We start from the raw sequence: 23,508 nt of genomic DNA, 5'->3' as shown, positions 1-23,508 counted from the left end.
TGTGGGAATCAGCGATAGTGTTATACTTAGATCTGAGGTTTTCACGGCGGTGACTATGAAGAAAGCAGTCTTCTGGGATTTGGTACCGTGTATGTGTGGTGTTGACCGACGTTTCGGAGGTACGTATCGCCTCCATCTTCAGGGTAGAAGCTCTTTCCCCCCCTCCTACTCCACTGATTTCACATGTGACTTGCCCTTCCCCCTTCCTTCACTGCTCTCACATAGCTGTGTATATTTCCTACACCAGTCTGCTTGTACCGGTTCTCACGGTCTCTTCGCCTGCGGATTTCTTATATTTTTCCTTCTACCCTGAAGATGGAGACGATACGTTCCTCCGAAACGTCGGTTAACACCATATATACACGGTGCCAAATCCCAGAAGACTGCTTTCTTCAGTGTTATAGTTATTTGTAGTCACGACTTGTAAGTGGTCAATAAATCCAATGATCCGAAACCCCGTCTATGGTCACTCCCTCTCGTGGCAGTATTGTAACTATAAACCCTCTGTAAGTTTATTCACTTCTTGGGCTTCTATCTGGAAAGTGAATTAATTGATGTGTAATAAATCATCATAAGGGGAGATATAAATTAAATCTGACCCAGTCTGCTCTTCAGGCTAATTCAATACGCATTGATAACACCCCTCTCCTCATCTTTAGGTATTCTGATAAATAATTGATTTTAATACAATGAGGAAAGTAAAATATTTTATTTAAATACATTAAGGAAAACAATGGGGAAATTAATTATCACAGACATATGAACCAATTTTCAAGAAAATAAATTGAACATGCTTTATTACTATTATTATTCTTATTATTATTAATGTTTCCACATTAATTGTACATACACATCATAATATTGTTTATTTTTTGTTTTGTTTTAAAACAATGTTAAGAGGGAACATAAGTTGAACATAAGTTCGGGTAAGGATGATATATTTGAATCCACTCTGAATGCTTTTCAGGCTTCTTAACGAATGACTTGATGAGCCATAAATAAGAATATTTCAAGATGAAGGCTGCAGATATCGCATAGGACGATTTATCACATTTTTAAGTAAGTGCAATATATTTGAAGAGTCGACTCCAGATAAATAACCTTCACTGGTTCTGTTTACTGGTCCCTGTAATTCCATATAGGATTAAGGATTCAACTGTCATAATTTTTAGTACTGAGGAAGGGATCTCAGGATTCCAAAAATTATCTCTGAGACAAATTTGGCAAAAGATGTTTGAGTATGAAACAAATTATGTCTTAGATAGCATATAAACTATAAATTTGATAAGCTGTGTTAAAATTATTTTTAATAAGAGAATATTAAATTCTACATAAATTTTTGTTTAATTATTATTACAGTGAATATAGAATTGTAGAATTTTCATACAGAATTAAGGTGACAAAATTTACGTTGAAAGTTTAATAAAACTTGTCATCCAACACTTCATAGTTGAGTGAAATTGAAAATCCCTGCCGCAGTACTGTTACAAAATGGCGTACAATACCGAAGAAAAGTACACGAGTAGGAAGGAAATAATCACCCCAAAACTACTGAATATAATTTGGATATATGACGTCATAATTTCTCTCATGAGAATTTGCTTCAGAGCTGGGTTATCTTACTTTCTGTTAGCCTATAGGCCAACTAATTTACCTTTAAAATAAAAAAAGTATTTAGAAAATAATTTTAATATTATCTTCTAGGAAGTTGAAATGTACAATTACACATTATAACAAACACAAAATAAGAATTAGAATAATAACAATTTTGTTATTCCATGAATATATTATATGATACCTCTGCCGAATTATGAAAACAGTAAAACGAACAAAAAGCGTACTTGGTTCCCCATAGAAATATTTTTATATTTTCTCTCTGTAGCCGTAGTAAGTATAAATGGTATTACGGATGGAAGTAGATGAGAAGAGGTGAAACACACAGTTCAGTCCCATGATGCAGTCTTCCACAACAAAGAGCCAGCAGCTTAGCGCCTCCGACCGAACCTGAGGAACACGTGGTCGACGTCTTGCCGCTTAACTCCGGCGTCAACTAGCGGGTTACTGTTGTCACGCGCGACTGCAACATAAAGCATTGCAGTCAGATCATATGTGTGCGCTGTGTGTCACTGCGCATCCTATGGGCCTTCCGTAACATTGGTTCCGTTAGTTAGTATGGATGGGCCGCGCCATAGCTCAAGCGGTTAGTCGCTGGCTTCCCACCGCGGCGGCCCGGGTTCGATCCCGGGTCTGGTCAAGTGGGATTTGTGGTGGACAAAGTGGCGCTGGGGCAGGTTTTCTCCGAGTACTTCGGTTTCCCCTGCCAATCTCCCTTCCACCAATTGCTCCACAATCAGCCTCACCTATCATCTGGGGCTGGTACAATAGGCCAGAAGTGGCCACAGTGCAAGGGACTTAGTCCCACCCCACTAACAATAAAAATAGTATTGATAGTTCAGACAGCATGTAAGTTGACTTCAGGCTGGATGATCTGGGTTCTATTCCCGGCAGGAGCAGGAACTTAATCTTCGCCATTATATTCAGGCCCATCCCGCCTACCATCTGACAGCCGCGGGGAGTAAAGGGGCTGGACACGGGTAGAGTAAATATGGTCATGAATCCCGCTGAACTCGGTACCAAGAATGACTGTGCTGCCGAGGACCAGAAGTAGTGTACCAGACCAGACAAGGCTGGAAGGAGAAGCTGACAACTCACCTCAATCTAGTGCCGAAGTTAGTGCATGAAGCCATACCTGTACCCTCTCAGACATCATTATGTCTTGAGTTTTATTGTGCATAGGAGAAACTTTGCATTGTTCGCCATTTTTTTGAGGAATGATGGTCCATATGTTGAAGAAGATTTATTCTTACAAATATTCCATCCTCCATCATAAACAGAACGATTAAATTGGGACAATCATCTGGCGATATTCCCAAAAAAAACACTGCGTAATGAGCACAATAATCTTCGTCGTTGGAATTTTAAATCGTGGAGTATCAGGTTTTATGATTTGTTGGGTTCCTAGCGACGCTGTTTGAGGTTCATAGGCGTCAAATGAGGTGATGATTGCGAATTTGGACAGGACCTATAAGGAGGCAACTATAGCCTGCTTGAACTTTCTCTCCGGGTGTTCATATGAAGAGATCGAGGAAAGTTACAAACAGCTTCCCTCAGTAAAGATGATAACCCCTGAGTTCGAACTGTGTAACTCCAGAATGGAAGTTTAGATCGTCACCGATATGTTAAGCTTACTGCCCTGCGTCATAGTTTAATTGTTATTAAGCTGTTCCTATTTCATGTACTGAGTTCAGTTTTCCATAACAAGATTGGGTGTCCTGATTTTTACGATTTTCCTTAGTCCTTGCAGGCAAATGTTGTGATAGCGCCTTAAAGTTATATTTCTCTCTACACTCTTCAAATTTCCTCATTCGCAATTACCTTTCAATTTGAGAAAAGAAGGCAGGCTTTGAGGCTGAGACAAAGTAATAAACAATGGATCACAATTTGTTTGGTGAAGCATGAAATGAGGCTATTCTTGGTAAAGTAATTTATTTGTAAAGCTATAAATTGTTACCTTTGTCATCTAAGTAGGCTTCCATTGCGTTGGAGAGCTCGTAAAACGTCGACAATGCAGCGCAAACCTTACGCACTCTCAAGGGGATATCCTCCTGCTGAAAACTTGGGCTGCACTGGGGAGGGGGGACCGCTGCTACTCGCCTCGACGCGCACGCCAACAGAACGGTGAGGACGCAGATGAGAACCACACATACGTGCTTCATTCTGCCACAGAAATCAGCAACTGATGTAATCTGTCTGCAAGATTAACTTTTCATGCTTTGTGTCAGAGATCTCATTTAGAAAACATAGGCCTTTCTGGCCTGGACCACCAATACGTGTGACTCATTCAGTCACAGAGCTCAGCTACAGATTTAATCTATAAGTATAGAACCATGTTATGTATAAGATACCTCATATGAAAGTAGACTTGTCTATTTTACATTTGTGAAGATCAATGAAATAACGTATACATTTCTCTGTCAGTAGTTTAGCTGAATATGTGTGGCTTTAAAGTCTACGTATACCATGTTACCATATTAACATAAGCTGATTTCTTTAAATCAAAAGCAACAAGGAAAGGATTAAAAACCACCGTCCGCTAAAAGGAATTTTTTTAAGCCTTTCCAGGAAACTCGTTTTATCAAGAAACGTGCGTGCAATTAATGTGTCATGGTCAGTTTTTAATAAAAAATGAATATATATACATTAATTTGGAGAACATATATTTTTTGAAACATGAGCTTTGCTGCTTTGATATCTAAGTGGTCTTGATGTTCGAATATTTCAGATAAAAAAATATACACTTTTTTTTTGTCAGATTTAAATCTAAAATTCAAAATCCGACGCTGTAGAGTTCTGATACTGAAAGTATCGTTGGAAAAGCAACGAAAAAAGCAAAAATACCTAGAATTGTGTTAAAATATACTCATCACATTGGAATGTGCTTTAAAGAAAAGTGGGGGGGGGGTCCTAATTAGATCTATCCAATGCTATGTATTTTGCGTGATGAGTAGTTTCCGAAAAAACTAATAAATTACAATTGAGCTTCTCATGAAATTGGTATCATGTTGGTCCGATATAAGCCACGTTTAAATTAGCATGACATAATTTAATAGAGATCGCCACTATCAGCCATCATATTGAAAGAAGAATGTGAAAATATACAGTATACAATTAAGGACGTATTTCACAGAAGGAATTCTAAATAACATGCTCAGTTATATGTTGCGATAAGCTCAAATATTTCAAATATTTATTCATATAAGTTTCCAATATAAGGCCACGCCATAGCTCAAGCGGTTAGTCGCTGGCTTCCCACCGCGGCGGCCCGGGTTCGAACCCTGTTCTGGTCAAGTGGGATTTGTGGTGGAAAAAGTGGCGCTGGGGCAGGTTTTCTCCGAGTAATTCGGTTTCCCCTTCCAATCTTCATTCCACAATTGCTCCACAATCACCCTCACCTATCATATGGGGCTGGTACAGAAGTGGCCGCAGTACAAGGGACTTAGTCCCATCCCACTAGCAATAAGAAAAGTAAAGTAAAGTTTATATTACTCGTATATTAATTTCAGAGTTCCATGTGTCTGTTATACGACCCACATCTCTCTTGGACTGCAATTTCATCCTCTGATAAATTGCGTGGTGACAATCGGAGTTTAGGACATATGGAAAAGAGAATATCACATGACGGTAAGTCTGTACCTTGCGCTGAATGGGCTAATGTCTCTTTGTGGTTTCTTAAGACGTGTGTGTGATAGGATTACTTTACACTAGCAAAAGCACTCGCTTTTCTCCCCCGTGATTTCTTAAACTAAAACATACTCCTGCTGGAGTGAAATTTATTGGGTGTGACAATCTTTATATTACGTTTTCCATGTTCTGTGAACTTATGACTAAGGACCGGATTTTTATATAATAATAGTCCCTTAAATATGTATGCATTTATGCATGAAAAGCTTCCAAATTTGCTTATAAAATTAATACCAAATATAAGAATTGATTTTACGTTATTTTAAGACAAACAAATCAAATTTAAGTTAATTTAATATAATCATGTAACTTGCGGCATCAGTCACAAAGAGCAATACGTGCTCATACTGAATGCCATTCGACCATAGTAAATTCATGGAATCCATAAAAAATTCGAAAACTGCGGAGCTATTTGTGTTTTCAAATTGCTCTACCGCAAGAAGATATGGGGTAGATTGTTCATTTTTATTAAAGGATCCAACTACAATGTTGCAATAAGCCGTCCCTCACAGTGTTGTGTTTCGTCGAGTGACACCCGCAATATTATCTTGAATCTTATCTGTAATGTTTTCAAGTGTAAGATCGTAACACTGCTTCATATAATTTTTGCGCACAGTAGATTCATCTGGCACTTTGCACTGTGTATACTTCTCTATGAAGTTTCGAGGTTTCTCAGAGTAGAACTGGTTAGTTTTCACAGCGGAATATCTGCCGCTGAATGACTTCGCATAAGTCAAAGGAGAACTGTGAAAAACTATTGTCGCGTATCGGGCGTATATCGCGGCAAATAAATTCTCGGTGGATTCGATGTAGCGAATTTTATTTCACATTCGCACTCACAATGCAGTTGCATTAAAATCCTGTCCCTACTTATGACCAAGAAATAAGTTCCCGAAAGTACTCTTAAACTGATTAAATTACTAATTTATTGTGACAATCTTATAAATTGGATATATGTTCCTGGTGAGCAGTGTTCTGTTACTTATCGCCATGATGCTGATCAGTTATAGTTAAGTGGGTCTGCATATTCGTTTCTGAAATCCATTTTACTGAATAATATACAGGGGATATTGTTGGAAGATACTTTGATACTCATCTGAAGAAAAATTCTTTCGAATTTTTACACTTCGCACTTTCCTTCAATTCTTCATATCCTTTCATATGTTTATCTCTTTCCCTCCTTTTTCCTTTAAAACAGTGAACGAGATACAGTGTCTTTCAGATGGTACCGTTTCGATTAAGAAGCTCGGCTTTTCAAGCGTTCCGTTTCTAATTTAAACTTCTAATTTGTTTAAGGGCTTGAAAAAGCATCAGAGCTAGGCAACTGGGTCATTCTTCTGTTTCTTATCCAATATGATCGAGGTCGGATACTGGAAGATTGTGTGGAGAAATAAATTATTGAAGTTAAGAAAGAAATTAGAAGGAACCGATGTCGTCAGTTTTACAAGAATGAGCACGATGAAGATCTCCTTGTAGCTATTACAATTAATTACGTTTTCGAACTGGCTAAAGTAATCGACCTTTGTCCCTGTTTTTCCTAACACAAAATGTATTGAAATAATTAAATAGTTCAGTCAACATACACAATTATTTTATATTTGTATCCATAGTTTTATTAATATTTTACATTTGTCTTTCATAAAATATGGGGCACGCCATAGCGTAAAATGATTGAGGCACTTTGTTACAAGATGGAAGGTCGCGGGTTCGATTCCTGATGTCATTGAATTTTCAATCGACCTAATCCTTCCAGCAACACTGTGGCCCTGGGGTCGACTCAGCCTATAACAGAAAATAGTACCAGGAATCTCCCTGGGGGGTAAAAAGCGGCCGGCACCTAAGGCTGGCAATCTTACTGTCATCTGTGAGTCGATTGTCTAGAAAATGTGAGAACCTCGACGTCTCACAACCCTATGGGCTTCCACTGCCTGTTACAGGAATAACTCTACTTTCACCTTTCATAAATTTCGCGAATAATACGCATAAATAAAAACAGGACACTTTAAGTTCTTACATGAAACAAGGAAATTTGCGAATTGCAAGAAAGAAACATTGAATTATTTTTACTTGTTATTAAATTCAGATTCTAAAAAGAACAGTGTCGCAATACACAAATTTTCTATTTTTTTACCTCCGCATGGCGATAAATTGCTCTGTGCCTTGCAACGTGCATTTGGTTGCCTAGAAACGAAGCAACAGTAGACACAGATCCTTTTAGTTTGTGCTTTATACCTCTCCTTGCAGTCATCAGATGTGAGGGAGGGGGGGAGGGGAGCAGGAAGGAAGAAGGAAGAGCGGTTTTGTGCTATAGATAGAATATATAAGTTTATAAATTTAGAATACGTCATAAGGTTCATTAGGTTTAATTTAGGCAGAATTCAATACTTGCTCAGAGTAACACAATATCTAAATGTTTTGAAAAGAAACAAAAACAGTTCGCGCATTCAACACGGAAGATATAACAATTGCCCCTGACTTCGGCCTAAAAGAATTTACGACTAATGAACCACCAGTTATGTGTAACATACTGGAAACAAATTAAGTATTTTACTTCTTTATTTTTTTTTTGTTTCCAAAACTAAATATATAACGTTCAGTTTTCAATGTCACATATACAGTTATTTGCCCGGAGCATATCACAAGACTATGGCTAGTGAACTTCTTATGTTGTTAATGCAATAACTTTATAAATTATTGTAGGGGTTTCCATGGTCTATAATTTTCAAACCGAAAACAATAAAATAAAACTGCTAACAGAATATCAAAGTGCAACTCAAAAGGTTTTGTTTAGCAGTGCTGTACTCGCCGCATTGATGTTTGGGAGAAAATATGACGTCATACCACAAAATGGCGACTATTCGAGAGAAAGCAATGTGCATAATTTGGTTTTTCGAAACGAAGTCCGTTATCAAAACGCAACGTCGTTACAGAGCTCAATATGGAAAAGATCCACTTTCAGATGATGCTATCCGACGTTGGTTAAAACAGTTTCAAGAGATTGATAGTGTTCTGCACCGAAAAGGAGTGGAAAGACCGAACACTTCGCAGGAAGATGTTGATCGAATCCAGGAAGCGCCTCCTCGAAGCCTGCAAAAATCAACTACACACGTTTCTTTACAGTTATCATAAACTACGGTTTGGAATGTTGTCCATTCAAGGCAGTTTCATATTCTCGAAATATTTTTATTTTCTTTATGCTATTTGAAAATTTTAGGCCACGGAAACACCGACAATAATGTAGAATCACACTGTATAAATAAGTTATGTTTCTGAATTCCTGGCATTCGTAAGGACTCTGGTCTAAGTAATCAGTCGTTTGCTGAAGAATATAATTTAATCAGAATATGCGAATCAGAATACAGACTATCCCCACTTATCTCTTTCAAAAATTTGTTTTAAAATTCATGTGCCAACCTACTATTTTCGTTAGAGCTGATTTTAAGCGTTACTTATTTTGTAAATATTTTCAATCCCTACTCCTTAAATATCTAGAACTGTCTCATTTTAGAATATTAATCTACCACTGTCAGTTTTTTTAACCAAAGCGATCCAGTTTGATTTCAGTGTTCTACTAATTAATTAGAATCGTCTTTTTAAAACACTGGTTTACATGAGGGCGTTTATTGTACAGTATGATATCCTTCCGCTGAAATATTGACATTGGCACGGACAATACTCCGTTCTTTATTGATACCAGCTTTAATTCACTTCCGCGTTTTAATTGATAACTAAAAACCGTAAATCTATCTGAAAAATTTAAGCCCATGTTCATCATTAATTTCTACATCATTCTGACTTTACGTTAAGTATATACCTATCAAATGTTTTTCTTCCTTGTTTAGTATAGGAACCCTTTCCGCTCGCTATGTTACGTATTCCCTTTTTCATGACGGCATGGCGCAGTCTCAGTTTGGCGATGGAGGAGAAGGCCTCCAGATATGGAGGGTCGCTATCGATATATTGAATAAACAGTGGCGATTTATTAAGCTGAAGGATGGGGGTGTTACGAAACGCGGACTCATTCTGTGGAGAGACGTAAGGACCCTCACTTAACCCAAGGAAGGAGCGTAAGCTGAGAATAGGTTCCTGTGGAGAATATTAGGACCTCAGACAGAGGATACGAAAAGAGGCTGCAGTAAATTGCATATTGAGAAGCTTCTTAATTCTCACTTTTCATCAGATATTGTGGTGCTCAAATCTAGGTAGTGAAGAAGGATAAAATTTGGGTTAGAAAACCTGACGGTAAAAACTACATAATGAGGAGCTTCATAACCTGTACGCTTTTCCAAGTATAATTAGAATGATCAAGTCAAGGAGGATGAGGTGGGCAGGGCATGTAGCACAAATAGGGGATAAGATATTGGTGGGAAAGCCGGAAGGAAGGGGAACACTGGGAAGACCAAGACGTATGTGGGTGGGCAATATTAAAATCTTAGAGAGATAGGGTGGGATGGTATGGATTGGATTGATCTGGCTCAGGATAGGGACCAGTGGAGGGCTCTTGTGAACACGGTAATGAACCTTCGGGTTCCAAAAATGCTGTGAAGCTCTTGAGTAGCTGCACAATTGGCGGCTTCTCAAGAAGGGCTCAGCTCCGTGAGTGGGTGAACCTGACAGGCGATTACAGGCAAAGACCTGCGCATGCGGTGGGCGGTGATATCAATATTTTGTTGGAATATTTAATGACACTGTCCATATATATCTGTCAGTATCCGTGGAGTAGAATAATAGTACGATTTTTAATAATGTTTTTGAAAGGATTTAGAAGGAATCGGCCGTGGAATAATTGAGATACTATCCAAGCATGCGTCTAGAGATACTGAGTAAAACACAAAAAACCCTGAGTCAGAGCTACAGGTGTTCCGGTCGAGAATCGAACCGAGCATCAATTGAATACAACATTACTGCTACACTAACCTGCTCGGTGATAAGAAGAAATAGGGAGTGAGTGGTTGGATTCATCTGGCTCAGGATAGGGATCTGTGGCGGGCTCCTGTGCACAAAATTGATTTTGGGTTTCCATAATAAAGTGAGAGATTTGTTGGTCTTTCTGGGTGACTATCAGCTTCTCAAGGAAGACCTACTCCATGGAGGTACTTATTTTCCCATTTATTTACGAAAATAAATACTCAAGAGTGTTAATGACACTATAAAATGGATTAACCATCCTCTAATTTCTTACTATGTCATTTACATAATTAATTACCCGTATATCAGAAATCTGACAGTGTGAGCTCCATGAGATGTCTAAATGTGCTCTAAGAGTTCTTGCCATGGGGTGTATATAATTAATGCAAAACGAGGAGACTGTGCCTGTCCATCCATTTGTGAGCACGTTTCATTTCGGACGCTACCGAAGAGAATGTGTTGTAACATGTATGGCTAGGAAATGTTTCGGTAAACACATTTCCTAGGTAACACAGTCAACTATAGAACTTCGGTTACTAGGGTTTTGATACGCGCAGTTTAACTGATTAAAAACCAATTTCCATGACAAAGTAGTAACTAAGAATACGGTAACTCTACTGTTAATGGAGGTTATCTCTATAAGATTCGACCAGAACCAGCCTCAGGNAACCAGAACCTACCTCAGGGAGAGAACTGACCAACAGAAGACAGACTATGACAGAAGATAAGCAGAAGTCAGAAGTGAAATCTTTATTTAATGTGGTGTAGTCACAGTAACCTTTAAAGTGTTATCACCGTTTGTAGTTACGAAATGTTATAATTACTGTAAGATTGTGTTACAACTACTTGTAGTTCCGCCTGGTGAATAGCCAATAAATCGATTCATCTAATCCGGAACCCATTAATTACTTGTCGCGTTACCAGGTTACGTGATATTATATCAATATTTAGTAAATTATAAGAAATATATCCTAAATTATTAAATCATATCTACTGTAGTCCTGCAGCGAACCGAATATATTTCACAAGGCTTCTCGTGATTTTTATTTCTCCAATAAATCTTCATGGTACTTCTTAATCCTCTTCCCTCTGCCTACCACCACCAACCTAAAATAATATCTGTAATAAACATGGCCTAATTTTAAACATGTTCTATATCTCGCATTTGTTTCATTCTTGCCTAATATGTCCCGCTCTTTGCTCTGACTACGTTTAAGCCATTGCCAGTGAGCAGGAAGAGAGTCTCGAAGTCAATAATTCATAAATCGATTCGATCATGTTACTGATAGGCAAGACAGTTGTATCTTCCAGACTTTCATGTACACAAATCTGAATTCCAAAGCAGTTCCAGCAATTCCACTTTATAAGATATTTGACGCCTGTTTTCAGTCATCTGAGATTCGTCTTAGCACTTGGATTGAGAAATAATTGAATTTTAGCTTAAAACTGACACTGGCTTCTCCAAAGCTGCAGATGAAATCCTGTAGAATTATATTAAATAATATTGAGTAATTAATCTTGATGAAAGTTGCCAGGATCGTCAGAGAGAAATAGAAAGATCTGTTGTACTCTTGTAACTGGAGGAACACACGACCTTAATCCATGAAGCTGATGATGATGAATTGACGAAAGGATTTAGTTTAAATAAATAAAGTCTGAATTAAAATAATCTTTTTGCAAATTCAATGCACAGTTATTGTCAAAGTACAAGAATTTATAATGTTATCTGCTAGGAGCATGTATGTTACATCTTAGTCCCTTATCCTCTTAACTTCAAGCTTACTATTATTAGTCAAGTGAGTATGTTAAGGTCCCTGATTGAAATCATTTATTTCTTCTATTTTCACAGAAAATGAACCCGAAACAAATTAATCAAAGCAGTGATAGTGTAAAGAAAGCTGAAGATTATATTTTTAATGGTACGACGCCTTGTGTTTATATATATATATATTGACGTTTCGGAGGAATTCGCTGTCTTATTCCAACCTGAAGATACAGGCAGCAGGTGTTTCCAAAAATTTGTATGTATTTGTATACGTATATTGTCACATATTTGGTGGTGTGCGTGACTTATAGACGTTTTTTTGATTGATGACCGGATTTATTACACACTTATACAACTTGTTACTACACTTCACACACCACTAAATGACACACAATGTCTTCTCTTCCCCATCAGACTTCCAACTTCACTGAACTACACTCAATAATTCTGATGCATCAATTCCTCAGTTCAACTCCTCTGCTCCCAAGATTATCTTCGACTGCCATTTCAGGAGACTCCATTAATTATTCTCTCAGCCACCTGAGATCCTCGTTATATAGCCTCGGGGCGGACCCACAGGAAACAATACATCTCAACAGTAGATCCAGTGTTGCGCGTTGTTGCGGAAGCGTGTTTACCGGGCAGTTGCATAGCAATGGGCGTCTCATCTGGCTCCACTATTTCGGCTTTCAGGCGTCATGTCACAGTACATATATCTACCAGATTAAACGGTGTTATACCCGAAAATATCGCAATATTCATATTTACGTCTACGTCAGTGGGGACCTCAAATCGAACTTAGAAACAAGTGTACAAGCAAACCATAATGCAGTCTGGTTGAAACCTCTAGGCGTACCTAGAATTCGGGTTTCATTAAGGGCGAGTATTCAGTTTTATGTTACCACCATCGAAATTGTTGTTAAGCCAGAAGTGAATGGAATGTCACATAAAGCCAAATGTATGTAGTTGAAATTATATGCCAACATCTTTTCGATACTTAACACAATGTAGGTTTTGAGGTTCTCCCAGCGGTGGTTGTGAAGACCACTATCTTCTGGGACATAATATCAAGTAGTCAGTTGGAAGTCAACCGACATTTCGGAGGAACATATCACCTCCATTTTCAAGGTCGAATAAGCCGAGCAAGATACCAGAGTGAAAGGAGGTCGCAAGCCAACGGACTACACGTGTTTATGTCCCAGAAGATAGAACTCTTGATACTTAATATTGTCAGCACTGAACTATTTGAAATTTTACTTCGCCCCAAATTAGATCACGGACATTTTCTTTCACAACTTCAGTCAAGACACACAAAACTGAAATTTTAAACGGGGAATTCCCGAATACGAAGCAGGAATCCTTGCCTATTCAATCTCAATGTTCGTCATCATAATAATCATTGTCCTGACCGTTCGTTTTCATCCTTTATTTCGTATTAATAAGATTACTCCAAATTGTGTTATACTTTACATGATCTAATGCAATTTTGTCTTTATTTTCTATAATCAAGTGTAATATATTCAGAACAAAACTGAACATTTAGCTTGTCTCTGACAAAAATGGAGAACTATAGACTGAGGGTGTTGAGAATATTTGGACCTACGAGAGATGAAGTGACAGGAGGTTGGAGAAAACTGCACAATGAGGGGCTTCATAACTTGTACTCTTCTCCAAATATAATTAGAATGATCAAGTTGAAGGAAGATGAGATGGACAGGGCATATAGCATGAATCAGAAGAAGAATGCATATAGGATATTGGTGGAAAAGCCAGAAGGAAAGAGACCACTGGGAAGACCGAGACGTAGATTGGTGGACAATATTAAAATGGATATTAGAGAGATAGGTTGGTATGGTATGGATTGGATTGATCTGGCTGTACACTTGTCGGCTTCTCAAGAAGGGTTCAGCTCCATGAGTGAGTGAGTGAGTGAGCTTGTTTATATAAATAAATAGACAAAGAAGGAATTAATAGTGGCTCTTGAAACACAGTGTAGAAGGCTCGGGAGCGCGGGATGCGGCAAGACGACGAGACGGGTTAAGAACTGTTGCCCGTGGAGCTTAAGTGTATACGATAAGTTTGTCAAATCCAGTGATATCTCGGTAGAGTGGACTGGATACCTCTCCGGTTCAGATTTTGTGCGGAAGAAACCTGACTCTGTGGGCGTGTATTAGTGGTGGTGTGAGCCGAAATGTTGTCGACCCGCTTGGGGAGCCACAGTTGCGTATTTAGAGGATAGAGCGCACCAATTCCGTTCCAGTTTAGTAATCCCTAGAAATTGTATCCGCGTAAAACCGCAGTGTAACTACTGACACCAAGGGTATTGCAATGGCTTAGAGTAAACAGAGGGTTTCAGGCTCAGCTCCTGATGAAGGAAGATTTCAAACCAAGCGAAATTTTGGAGCACATTAGAATTATCATGGTTCGAGAAGTAACATAAACATTGCCTTCGGTCTGCCTCTGTGGTCTAGTGGTCAGAGTTCCTGGCTACAGATCCAGAGGTCCGGGTTCTATTCCCGGCGCTATCAGATTTTCTGAGAAGAACTGGGTCTGGAACGGGGTCCACTCAGCCTAGTGAGGATAATTGAGGAGCTATTTCAAGGAAATGGCGGCTCCGGTCTAGAAAACCGAAATTAACGGCCGTGGGGATCCGTTGCGCTGACCACGCGACACCCTCTATCCGCTAAATTTGGCACTAATTTCGCCGACAAGCGGCGGTCGCTCGGTCGGTATAGTTCGCTTGCGGACTAAAACCACGGAGTTTGTTTTTGTTGTTTGTTTTAGCTTTAGGTCTAATGGCTACACTGTTAAGGCAGGCAAAGTTGCACGCATTCTTAACCTCGACAGTAGGTGAAGATGATGGTCCGACCACCTTACCGCTCCCCCTCCCACAGAACGGTCTGCCATACCCACCGAGTAGGTTTGGTGACCACTAGGAGTTGCTCTGGATTCGGTGACGTTTAGAGAAGCCAGTGCTTTACTCGGAATCTAAACCCGGATGTCAGATCTGCAGTCGGGCACGTTTCCGGTTGAGCAAGGTGGGCTCCTTGAGGAGGCAGGTGTAAGATTGGTATTTGAAATGACTAACACCCTGGAGCCAAGCCCTTCTAGAGAAGTCGCCAGTAGCTCAGCTACTCAAGAATTTCGGAAAATTTTATGGAACCCGAAGGTTTATTACCGTGTTCACAGAGATCCGCCACTGGTAACTATCCTGAGCCAGTTCAACCGAGTCCATACCATCCCAAACTTATCCTGTAAAATGCCTTTTAATATTATCCTCCAACCTAGGTCTAGGACTTCCTACTGGTCTCTTTCCTTCTGGTTTTTGCCTACAAACTCCTATATGCATTCCTTTTCACCCATATGCGTGCTATACGCCCTGTTTATCTTAATCTCCGTGACCTGATCATTCTAATTATATTTGGCGAAGAGTTCAATTATGAAGTTATGCAGTGTCTATCTATCTATGTCCCTGCCTGCCTATGACTCTAAAACCTTTAGCTGGGCCTTGGCCGCCTTTTTTTCAGTTTCTTTATCCTTTTTACACAGTTTTAGCACTCCTTGTACGGGGGATCAGCTTCTCGAAAGGCCACTACCTGCACACAGGACAGCACAAGCACAGAGTAAACGCACACAAACATCCATGCCTCAAATGGGATTCGAACCCATGATCCCAGTGTTTGAGCGGGCGAAGATAGTCCATGCCTTAGACTACGCGGCCACTGTGATCGGCTGGCCGGATATCCTCCAAATATAGAATATTAAGATAATTAAAAATATCGGGAACTCTAAGCACCGACGTGCACCAACAAATCTACATTCCGTAATTGTAACCTCGAGAGAGGCGTCCTCATACAAGGCATCAAACCTGGTCAGCTGTTGGTAGGTCTTACGCATGAGTGCAACACTCCGATGGGCGCATGTAGTTCAAGCATGAGTTCCGTCGCAATTTTAAACTCGCAGAAATGAATTGCTGGTGCCCTTTCTACCTCCAGTTCTCTAAATACATTTGCCGGGAGCCCACACCACCCGCACGGATATGCTAATCTTTGGGCCCACTACTCTCATATTCTTCCAGCAATTTTCAGAAAGGAGTGAGTCGTGGCTGACGTCTGCCTCTTGGTAGATTAGATTAGTACGATTTTTTGCTTCATAATTACCCGACTGCACAATTTAATTAGCAAGCCAGAGCCTATATGGTCTGCCGTCGCAAGCTTCTGGATTATTCAAAGCGAAGCTGCACTAGGCCTTAGAGTTCAGTATTGCGCCGACTGAACGCCCTCGTTGGTGTTTGTGCCTTGTTTTCGAGACACACCGGATTCGAATCTTGACTGTCTCCACTGAATGAAGTTCATGTCTTTCTCAAGCCTCTCCGGGAAAATGTCGGGGTTCTACTGTCTGACTATACCCCAGGAGTAAAACCAAACGTAAAGCTTTCACTAACAGGCCGTGGAGGCCAATAAGGTTGTGAGACGTCGAGGCTCCCACATTTTCTAGACAATCGGCCCACAGATGGAGGTGAGGTTTTCAGCCTTAAGCGCCGGCCTACATTTACTACCAGGAAGATTCCTGGTACTCATTTCTGTTAGAGGCTGAGTCGACCCCAGGGCCATAGTGAGGTTGGAAGGATTAGGTCAATTGAAAAATCTAATGACCTCATTGGGAATCGAACCCTCGGCCTTGTGGCTTATAGCACAGTGCCTCAACCAACTACAATATCACCGGGGTGGGCTGCTCGTATACTTTCGCTGGAAATGCTTTTAGTGTCATAGAAAACAAAAATACTTTAAGGCTGTTTCATCATCATCATCATCAGTAATCTGTCAAGACGACAGGTCCACAGTCTCTTTCAAAACAATTCCTCCACTTAATGCGATCTAGAGCTTTCTCCTTCAAATGACAGTATCCTCTTCTGTCCCCAAGGTCATCCAGCATCTTCTTACGTCTTCTTCCTCGTCTTCTTGTCACTTCTATCCGCCCATCTATCTTTCCTTCGATAGCTTCTTTTAGAAGGCAGTTTCTGCGTAAAACATGACCAATCCAATTAGCCTTCCGTTTTCTTATTTCATGTAGGATATTCCTCTGCTCACTGACTCTAATTAACACTTCTTCATTTCTCACATAATCGGTCCAACTGATCTTCTCCATTCTTCTCCAACACCACATTTCGAAACTTTCCAGATGTTTCTGATCTACTGCCCTAAGTGTCCATGTTTCAGCCCCATACAGAGCTATGCTCCAAATGTAGCATTTCACTAGTTTCTTCCTCAAATTTAAGTCCAATTTGCTGGTAAAAAGATTCTTCTTCTTGCTAAATGCAGCTTTTGCCATGGCAATCCTGGATTTAATTTCACAAGTACACCTTCCATCATCTGTTAACAAGCTACCCAAATATTTAAAACATTTCACATTCTCCACTTGTTTTTGGTCTATCTTTATTGTGACTGGGGTTGGTTGTCTCGAAATTTTCATTACTTTTGTTTTCTCCACATTCATTTCCATGCCATAGCACCTTCCAATTTCAATTAGTCTATCAATCATGCCCTGTAGCACAGTTTCTTCCTTAGCCATTAACACAAGGTCATCTGCATATTTCACAGTTTGAATAATTTGCCCTCCTACTTTGAAGTCACCGAGCCCATCCAGAGCTTCCTTGGTAAGGCATTCGCTGTACAAGTTGAACAGAATTGGTGATAAACAGCATCCTTGTCGAACTCCTCTTCCAATCTGCACACTTCCTGTCTCCCCCCTGTCCAGTCGTACTCTAACTTTCTGATCCATGTACAATTTGCTAATCAATCTTCTTTCATGCCAATCGATACCTGTTTCTTTCAGGATCTGCATTAATTTGGTCCAGTTTACCCGGTCAAATGCCTTCTGCCAGTCTATGAAGCAAACACACAGTTCTTCATCTATCTCCAAAGTTCGTTCCGCTATAATTCTCATCATCCCAATTGCATCCCTGGTTCCTTTTCCTCTTCTAAATCCAAACTGATCTTCTCCAAGTACATCCTCTATTTTCCTTTCAATTCTTCTTTTAAGTATCTTTGCTATTATCTTTGCTGTATGTGCAATAAGACTTATTGTGCGATGGTCGCTGCATTTTGTAGCTTTTGTCTTTTTCTTTAAGGCAATCATTGTAACTTCTGTAAAGTCCTTGGGCCACTCTCCACTTTCATATATGGTGTTCATTAGTTTTGTCAGTGTTTTCAAACCACCTTCTCCCAGTAACTTGAGCACATCTCCAGGTACATCATCATCTCCTGTAGCCTTTCCCTTCCTCATTTCCTTGATAGCTTTTTCCACCTCACTTTGTAAAATATATGGTCCTTTCTCGTCTGTATCTACTTCTTCTTCCGGTTCAACTTCTAAGGTTTCTGGCCGATTAGGTCGATCATATAGTTCTGAAATATAATTTTCCCAAATTTTCAGCACTTGCCTCTGATCTACTATTCTATTCCCCTGGGAGTCTTCGATGCCAACATTTTGAATCCCATGATTCTCTTTCCATCCTAGTTCTTTTGTCTTCATGTACATCAAATCATAACGGCCTGTTCTTTGAAATTCCATAATCTCATTACATATCTTCTCAAGATATTCCTTTTTGGCCCTGTCCGTGGCTCTTTTCAATTCATTCCTCAGTCTCCTGTATTTCCTCCTGCCTTCTTCATTGTTGACATTCTTCCATTTCCTTCGCTCCTCCATTTTACTCATCATCTCCTGTGTAACCCATGGTTTTCTTGCTATCTTCTCAACTTTACCTACCAAATCACTGATAGTATCTAACATGCATTCTTTTATATCGTTCCACTGCGCTTCAGCATTTCCGCTTTCACCTTCAATTGCACCGAGTTTCTCTTCTAGAGTCTCTTGCACGCTTTGTCTTTGAGCATATAACTTCTCCAAATCCCATCTGGGTCTGCGCTTTCGAAATCCTATAATTTTCTTCAACCTGGTTCGGAACTTGGCAACCAGCAAGTTGTGGTCAGAGTCAATGTCTGCCCCAGGAAGCGTCTTCACATCCTTCACACTGTTTCTGAATCGATGTTTCACAAGGATGTAGTCCAGCTGATGCCTCTTCCAATCCCCAGGTGCCTTCCATGTGTAAATTCTTCTCTTTGGCTTCTTGAACCAAGTGTTGGTAACAATCAATCCATTTCGTTCACAAAAGTCAATAAGCATTTGACCTCTGTGATTCCGTCTTCCTAGTCCATGTGATCCAACAATATTCTGATGTTTATTTGTCGTTTATTATATGACGCTCATAATCTAACACAACATGGCGCCGAGTGACGTAATGATTAATGGATAATGGGTTAGAGAGGATGTGGAAGGAATCTGCCTGTTTTGAAATTTTATCCAAGAATTTCCCTGGATAGACTGAGGAAACCCAAAATAAACTTCAGTCATTATAGCCTGTCTCCTGGCAGAGATTTGAAGCCAGGACTTTCTGAATACGCCGATCACGGTAGCCGAGTGGTCTAAGGCATGTACTAGGCTGCGCCACAGCTCAGGTGGTTAGTCGCTGGCTTCCCACCGCGGCAGACGGAGTTCGATCTCGGGGTCTGTTCAAGTGGGATTTGTGGTGGACAAAAGTGGCGCTGGGGCGAGTTTTCTCCGAGTACTTCGGTTTCCCTTGCCACTCTTCATTCCACCGAATTCTTCATCATCATGATCACCCGGGGCAGGCTACAAGAGGCCAATGAGTGGCCGCCGTGCGGAGTGGACCCAGTTGGACTCCACCCCCTTCACTAAGCGAATTTAAAAAGAAAGGGCATGTACTGTCTTCGTTCGCTCGGAAATCTGCATCGTGGGTTCCCACACAAGGCATGGATGTTTGGTATGTGTATGCGTTTATTCTGTGTTTATGTTGTCCTGTGTTTAGGTAGCGGTTTTGTGACGGGCTGATCGCTCGTCCAGGGAGTCCTACCGTGTGTAAAAATGATCATGAATGTGGGAAATCAGCCCTATGCTCCAAAGTGAATGGCCGCGCCATAACTCAAGCGGTTAGTCGCTGGCTTCCCACCGCGGCGGCCCGGGTCTGGTCAAGTGGGATTTGTGGTGGACAAATTGACGCTGGGGCAGGTTTTCTCCGAGTACTTCGGTTTCCCCTGCCAGTGTTCATTCCACCAATTGATCCACAATCATCCTCACCTATCATCTGGTGCTGGTACAATTGGCCAGAAGTGGCCGCAGTACAAGGGACTTAGTCCCACCCCACTAGCAATAAAAAATAATGCTCCAAAGTGGGAGCAAAAGGAGAGAGAGAATAAACTTTCTGAATACGATGCTGGAGCAAGTACTTAACACCCGAGGGGATATATGTTTCGTAAGACTAGAATTCGTTGTAAGAGAGAAGCAGGCTTTGAGAATTATACGCTGAAATCTTTGTTACTTTATGGATTCTATCTTCTGGGATACAGTGCCATGTAGTTCCTTAAAAGCCTACCGAGGTTTCGGAGAAAAATATCGCAGCCTCCTTCATGCTGGTTTCTTGTCTGACTTTCATTTCAACCTTGAAGATGGAGGAGACATGTGCCTCCGAATTGTCGGATGACTTTCAACGGAATACACAGCGTTATATCCTAGAAGAGAGAAATCTTTATACTGACCGCTGTGAGAACTTCAAAACCTACATCTGTGTTAGTTTTCATCGGTCACTCTAACATAACAGAAAACAGCTGAAAGAGTAGTCCCCAGCTTACACGGTTAATTAGCTCTGAAGGCTTCCGTGTAAGTTTAAACCCGTGTTAGCCCAACAATGCTTAAATGCCACATATTTTCGACATACACGTTCGTTTCAGTAGATAGCTGTAGCTAATATTATGTACAATAAAATGTATAATATGCCACATTGTAATGCATTATAATACATAAAACTTTTATATCCGCTACTAGTGACCTTAGACTTCGAAGTACATAAAATGTTTCAATAGAAAAGCAATAAATTCTGGGAAGAACTAATCGCCTACTTTCTTTCGATACGACACGAACCGCAAAGAAAACTACTCCAACAATTCTTCGCTGCAGCGGGAACGTTTTACCGAGTTGTTATCTAGCGGCGATAGGGGGATACACAGACACACGCGTCTAACAGTTCTTCTATTGTTGCGTGTATTCGTTGCCGTGGGAACTTCTTTACGGAGCCGTTGCATAGCAAAGATGAGAGGGATAAGCACACAGACACACACGCTGTGGGAGAAATTTGTGAAGTACGCCAGTGAGATGGGTTCAGATGCCATGATATACGTACATACCGAGTTTCATAAATATTGGTTGAGCCATTCAAATTTAATTAAGGAGGGGAATTAACAGACACAGATAGCATAAACGTACTTTAGGAAAGTAGGCTAAAAACTTGTTTTGTGTCCATGTAGCTACGGATTCGTGTAATTCGGAATCTTATAGGTTGGAGATTTATTGCACTGCGAACATACTAGCACGAGTCCACTAATGCAAATGAGTATATAGGAAGTTTCTGTCTTGGACCCTAGAAAGCTGGGGTAGTAGGTTCAAATCCCACTTGAGACATGGATGTCTGAGTTTGTTTATTCTATGTTTATGTTGTCCTGTGTGTAGACAGAGGCCTTGAGACTGGCTGAGTCCTACCGACTGTGTATAGGATTACGAACTGAAAAAAACGGGCCAGGGCCCCAACAATGGGCTCTTGATTCATTGATGAATGAATGAATGAATTAAGGATATTTGCTGTAGGGCTCGCAAAATCGGCTCACCTCAGGAAAATATGCAACCATTTCTTTTTGCTAAGCAATGATAATAAACATTGTCCAGTGTTCATAGTTGCAGGAGGCAACTGACAACTCGCTGAACAAATTTACCAGCACATTATGCCTAATTAACTGGAAGGCAATCACATGCATGACTGACTAGTTAAGCAGTAATCTATAGTTTTGTACTTAGCATGTGGGTAGGATTGCTAATTGATAGTTTCCCTTACAAACGTTTCATTCAATCGGTTCACTGAGTGTGAGCACAGAGTAATGAAAGGTTTGTATTCTGGCCACTGAACCTCTGTTTTTCGTTTTTAATAAATGTATGGTTATTCGTTTGTATCACCACGTCCTACTGAGAAGCGTTTGAAATGTTAATCCTTTGGAATAGTGTGTTGATTATTGTAAATATATGTATACAAGAAGTTCTGGCAAGAACTAATCTCATATTTTCTTTTGATATGACACGGACTGCGTCGAAAACGACTCCTCAAGCAATTATTCGATGCCGAGGGAAAGCGTTTACCTAGCCGTTGCCTAATAACGATAAGAGGATACACAGGCAGACCCACAGACTCACAAAATGACGCTTTTAACAATTCTTCTATTGTTGCATGTACTTATTGCCTGGGAACGTGTTTACCGAGCCGTTGCCTAGCAACGATAGGGAGGATAACACATATAGACACACAGACTGATGGGTCTCTTCTTATCTCTTATCACCACCGCTGACAACACCTCCAGTCCTACTTAAAGTAGGATATACTCGTACTTGTGTGAAACCGGGATGTTTCAGTCGGTATAGCGACTAGGCTGTGGGCTGGAAAACTGATGTATCGGAGTTCGATTCCCGCCAGAGTAATGTATTTTTCTGCTCCCCCCAACGACTAACTGGCACCGGCCTTCATTCTGCCTCTTCTCCAATGGTGAATTTATTCCTGGGGTTAGAATGGTCGGAGCATAAAACGAACAACTCACATTCATCTAATGCCAAGATTAAGAACGCATGGAGTCGAGCTTCTGTTCCCTCATACGTCTTTATAGCGTGGTACGTAGTTAAACTTTAAGGGGGAAAGACCCTGCCGGTCGCCCTGGATGCTCCACGAAACAGAAATAGGGGCCACAGACTTCAGTGAGGTATGAGCTTCTGTAAAATCAAAAAAACTGAGTTTTTGTATTTTTAATTATTAAGAAATAATAATAAAAAAGCATTGTAATGTAAATTTGTTGTTGCTGACAGGGGCCTCCACATTTTGATTCCCCCGGGGGCCCCCACAAATGTAATTCCGGCCCTGGCTTTTTTAGTAAGCTCTGTACATTTGCGTCAAAACTGCTTGATTCTAAAAAGTGTCTCGAATTCTAGGTCAGGGGTAGAAATGCGAGTATCACAGCTCGGGATGGCGTCTCAGCCCGCCGCACAGATAACTGGGCAGACAGCCGCTCTCCAGCCACACACAACTGTTTTACCCGCGTCGATAATTCAGTCGATCACTTCGAAAATACGTGCCGTGTAAATTTACTTCCTCGCCTCCTCTCATAATTAGGAGATTTTGATATATTTATTAACAGCTTCCATCTTCGTTTTCAAAGACAGTATTCATTTCGTGTTTCTATTTGTGTTTGTGATTTATTTAACGATGATGTCAGCAATTCAAACAATACAACGTCGAATTGAGGTCACGGGGTACCGTAGTTGGTTGAGGCACTATGCTACAAACCAGAAGGTCTCGGGTTCGATTGCCGATGATGTCATTGAATTTTTCAATTAACCTTATCTTAAGGTCTACTCAGCCTTTAGCAGAA

At 40.4% G+C, this 23,508-nt stretch overlaps 1 protein-coding gene across 1 annotated transcript in view; it reads right to left on the bottom strand.

The window, feature by feature from the left end:
• Positions 1 to 780: 780 nt before the first annotated feature.
• Positions 781 to 23,508, bottom strand: part of LOC111865487 (myosuppressin) — a 55,221-nt gene continuing 32,493 nt past the window's right edge. Inside the window, exons 2-3 of the mRNA XM_023853578.2 lie at positions 3,572 to 3,777; positions 781 to 2,077 (exon numbers count right to left, since the gene is read on the bottom strand). Coding sequence (XP_023709346.1) covers positions 1,986 to 2,077; positions 3,572 to 3,776 — 297 coding nt within the window. The 5' untranslated portion in view covers position 3,777 and the 3' untranslated portion in view covers positions 781 to 1,985. The remainder of the gene's footprint in view (positions 2,078 to 3,571; positions 3,778 to 23,508) is intronic.

This window comes from Cryptotermes secundus, unplaced genomic scaffold (assembly GCF_002891405.2).
Source record: "Cryptotermes secundus unplaced genomic scaffold, Csec_1.0 scaffold944, whole genome shotgun sequence".
Lineage (NCBI taxonomy): Eukaryota > Metazoa > Arthropoda > Insecta > Blattodea > Kalotermitidae > Cryptotermes > Cryptotermes secundus.
The sequence above is the reverse complement of the archived record's forward strand: the minus strand, read 5'-3'. Positions and strand labels throughout refer to the sequence as shown.